This window comes from Lipotes vexillifer, unplaced genomic scaffold (genome assembly GCF_000442215.2).
Source record: "Lipotes vexillifer unplaced genomic scaffold, Lipotes_vexillifer_v1.1 scaffold815, whole genome shotgun sequence".
Lineage (NCBI taxonomy): Eukaryota > Metazoa > Chordata > Mammalia > Artiodactyla > Lipotidae > Lipotes > Lipotes vexillifer.
Window position 1 is genome coordinate 2,244,969 of NW_006773723.1, and position 4,072 is coordinate 2,249,040.

At 37.5% G+C, this 4,072-nt stretch overlaps 1 protein-coding gene across 2 annotated transcripts in view; it reads left to right on the top strand.

Moving 5' to 3' along the window:
- Positions 1-4,072, top strand: part of SGK3 (serum/glucocorticoid regulated kinase family member 3) — a 65,505-nt gene that overhangs the window by 17,530 nt on the left and 43,903 nt on the right. For both annotated transcript variants that reach the window (XM_007448485.1, XM_007448484.1), the window contains exon 3: positions 2,484-2,567. In XM_007448485.1, coding sequence (XP_007448547.1) covers positions 2,484-2,567 — 84 coding nt within the window. The remainder of the gene's footprint in view (positions 1-2,483; positions 2,568-4,072) is intronic.

Here is a 4,072-nt window from a genome sequence, read left to right on the forward strand (position 1 = left end):
TTATTTATTTTTGCTGTGTTGGGTCTTTGTTTCTGTGCGAGGGCTTTCTCTAGTTGCAGCGAGCGGGGGCCACTCTTCATCACGGTGCGCGGGCCTCTCACTATCGCGGCCTCTCTTGTTGCGGAGCACAGGCTCCAGATGCGCAGGCTCAGTAGTTGTGGCTCACGGGCCTAGTTGCTCCGCAGCATGTGGGATCTTCCCAGACCAGGGCTCGAACCCGTGTCCCCTGCATTGGCAGGGAGGGTTTCAACCACTGTGCCACCAGGGAAGCCCTCGTGTGTCTTTTTAAATGACTTTACAGAGAAATGCACTGTGTTCTAGGATGTCTTGACTTAAACCAAGTCTAAATTATACTTTCATTTATCCACTCAACAAATTGTCCTTGAGTTTCTTGTCTTATGCCAGGGCTGTTCTAGGCACTGGGAATACGGTGGGTAGCAAGAATGATACAGCCCTTGCTCTCAAAGAACTTACATTCTGGTGGGGCAAGACAGGCAATAAGGAAATATTTTTTTTAAAACTTAATAAGATTTATTGTACTGTTATTATTGTACTGTTTCTGTGAAATTTTGTGCATTTTTTGCAAATGAGAGTGTTTTTTAAAATTTGAAGAGGTTTTGTTTTTGCCTGTTGGTATTTTACTAGAACTTACTTAATAAGCCCTTGTTCATAAATCATCCTGCTAATTAATAACTTCACAGGGCTTTATCTTAAGCTCCTGTAAATAGAGTTGCAGCAGAACTGCTTTGGCCTGGAACCTAGGTTTGGATTCTCATCTTGGTTGTACTTGAGTATCTATGGGAAGCCACCTTATCCCACTGGGAAGTCAGCACAAACAGTGTTGTTTGTTCAAGAATCTCATAATCATATAAACCTAGGTATCTGATCCTTTGGTAGCAGGCCTGCTTCCAGGCCTATCTGATCCTGAATGCTGTAGGAGATAAATCTGTAGTCTCCACCTAAAAACATGGCTCAACTTTTGTCAGCACCCAGACTAGGTTCTTTTTCCTCTACTTCTGCACTCTCTCCCATGGGAGCAGTGTCATCTTATAAACGATTCTGATATCTTAACACCCAGTAGCTTCCTTTAGGACAACTTGATGTCCTCTTAGTTAACACCAGAAAATCCTCTTACCCCTGTAGCTCACGTAGGGTGCCTGGATGCTCTTTTTCTCTCTGCTTAAGTGATTCATCACTTATCCAGGTAACTGATACAATGACTTTGCTTCACTTTCCAGGTGAGACCTGATCCCTTTCTCACAGGGGAGTATGGCTTTAGGTTCTGGGGCCCCTCGTATTAGGGGCCTGTTAATGTGACCATATCTTCAACAATACTGCAGAATTCCTACATTATAATCATATGCAGTATCAGGGAGATCTTTCTTCACAGTATTATCTAACTATGAACTGGTGAGTGTAGCTTTCCAGTCTTTTGTGGGAAAGGATATTTTATACATATTTGTATGCCCGTCTTCTAAAATAAACCTGGTTTACTCTGTTATCTAACAGACTGTGGACAATTGTATTGTAAATATCTCTTTCCCCTAATCTTCACTGTAAAATAGTGAGATTGATAACCCAAGCCATACATCAGTGAACCTTTCCTCATATACCTGGATACTTGTTATTTTTCTCTTTAGAAAGTATAAAAGATCTTTGGGGTTCCAGATTGTTTTCTGTACATTGGTATGTTGAATTATATTCTGAGAGTAGCTGTGGGATGAATTATGAGAGTTAATTCTATATTATAACTGTTGATTTGATACTTGTTCTAGTGCATGGAGGGTTAGAAGATTTAGATTTTCGTCTCACGAGTCTGTGAACTTGGGCAAGTTACTTAACTTTGGGGGGCCATCATTTCCTCATCTGTAATGGGGGTTGTAATATTTATTCTGCTTATTTCCTTATAGGGTTGTTGACTATGGTTATGTGAAATGATGTATATATGAAAAGATGAAACACAGGTTAAGATGGTAGTAGGAAATCTGAGGATAAATTCTTAGTTTGAAAACTACTGTGTAAAAGATGCCCTGAAAGGAGGATAATTCACAATTTAGTGTTTACTGTGTCCCAGGCGTTCCTTTTGAAAATACCTTATCATTTCATGGCAGTGGTTACTGCTGGGGAAGAAGAGAGCAGAATGGCATCCGTTGAAACTATAATGTTTTATTTGGGGGGAAGAAAATCTGAAACAAGAATGGCCAAAGGTTAGAATTCAGAGTATCTAAATAATGAGTACATGGGTATTCATTGTGTTATTCTCTGAAAACTATGGAAATATTTCATAACATTTTAAAAATAAAACACTTTTCAACAAGATAAAATAAGTGTTTCAGTTGGTATACTTCTGTATCTTGGAGAATCACATATAAATAGTAATGTCTAATATCAGTTTCATGAGTATGAAAGCAGGTTATTTGCATATGTAAATAGCTAACATGCTTTTTTTTGTGATCAAATTTTGTTATTTTTTATTTCCATAGGTTTATAAAGTTCTGGTTTCAGTGGGCAGGAGTGAGTGGTTTGTCTTCAGAAGGTATGCGGAGTTTGATAAGCTTTACAACACTGTAAGTAACAGTCAGTCTACAAGATTTTTATTTAAAACAAAGCACCTGAGAAAACTGGAAAATGAGATTTATTTGATAATTAAATAATACTTATATATATCAGATAAGCAGAAAAGGGTAAGAGGTTCTTCAAAACATCCTAACTTTGGAATTCTTACCAAAAAGGGTGGAGAGAGGACTGTTGCGAAGTTCCAGATAAACTATTGAAGATATGAAAACTAAATGTACAGCTTAAAATACATTTCAATGTCATAGGAGATTAGAAGTAAATCCTTTCTACCTACCTTTCTAATAATTGTTATTCATCATGCTCTTTGTGGTTAAATTGCCCAACTATAAGCTTTAGGTCTGAAAGTCTGTCATAAGCCTACCTACCTTCCATGGTTTCATTCTCTGTTAGAAATAGTCTAAGGTTCCAGATTTTAAGTAGCTAACACAGCTGAAATGAATATTGACTCAAAAGCCTGACAGTTACCTGAGATCATTAGTTATTTAAATAACTAAAACCTGTTGTATATATTCATAGTTCAGATATTATTTTTCATCCAGTGTTTACAGTTACAGTTTCTACCGTAGGAAGCTAGAGCGCCATGGTCGTTGTAACATATCAGGCCAGATCTTACACAGGGACCAGTGTTTGTGGAGAGCATTGCCTTTAAGGTTATGCATACGTAGGAGGCCAGAGGACACTGCCTGTGTTGGTCATTACAGACCCCAGGTTATTGAGACAGCTCTGGGTTCCAAGCTTTGCTTCAGTTAAGAAAAAAAAAGCAGTTGGGCCTCAAATCACAAATTTAAATTTCTTCTGCTCTAACAATAAATAGAAATCTCCTCATGTTGTTATTTTAAAAATGGTAGATTATTAGGCATCCTCCAGAAAAAACTGTTTCATATTTTAAAAGTTAACTTTGTCAGTTTTCTTATCCCTGTCTCTTGATTTTAAAAATAGTGTTAGTGGATATATGTCTCTGGGTTATCATTTGTAAAATATTTTAAATATGGGGGGAGGTAAGCATATCTCAGTTAAGAGGTAAATTACTTCCTAAATGGGCCAGAATGAATCACATGTTGTCTAGCTGCACAACTTCTTGTGTTTCCTTAAGTCATGAAAGTTAGGTGTTAATATTTGAGTATCTTTAGTTGTAAAGATAAAATAGGAAAGTTTATTGGGGGCACTCCTCCCACATGATCACTTTAATTCTCTTTCCATCAAGCAGCCCATGTTAAGCTTTTTGCAGAAAATTCTCCCTAATGTTAGTTGAGTCTTTACCATCCATCTCCCTCATTTTTCCTGTATTTCTCTTCCTTTTTTCATCTTTTTCTTACTTTCCCATTTTCTGTGTCTTCCTCTCTTTTTATATAACTCCTTCCAATTCTTCCTTTTGTGGTGAGGAGCTAAGAAAAAAACAGGGGAATGGTATCAGTGTGTTCTTTGAAACTACAGAAGTGAAGTTAAACCTGGACTGGATTTCTCCAAGTTTGAAAACACAAATTCTTTCCCTATG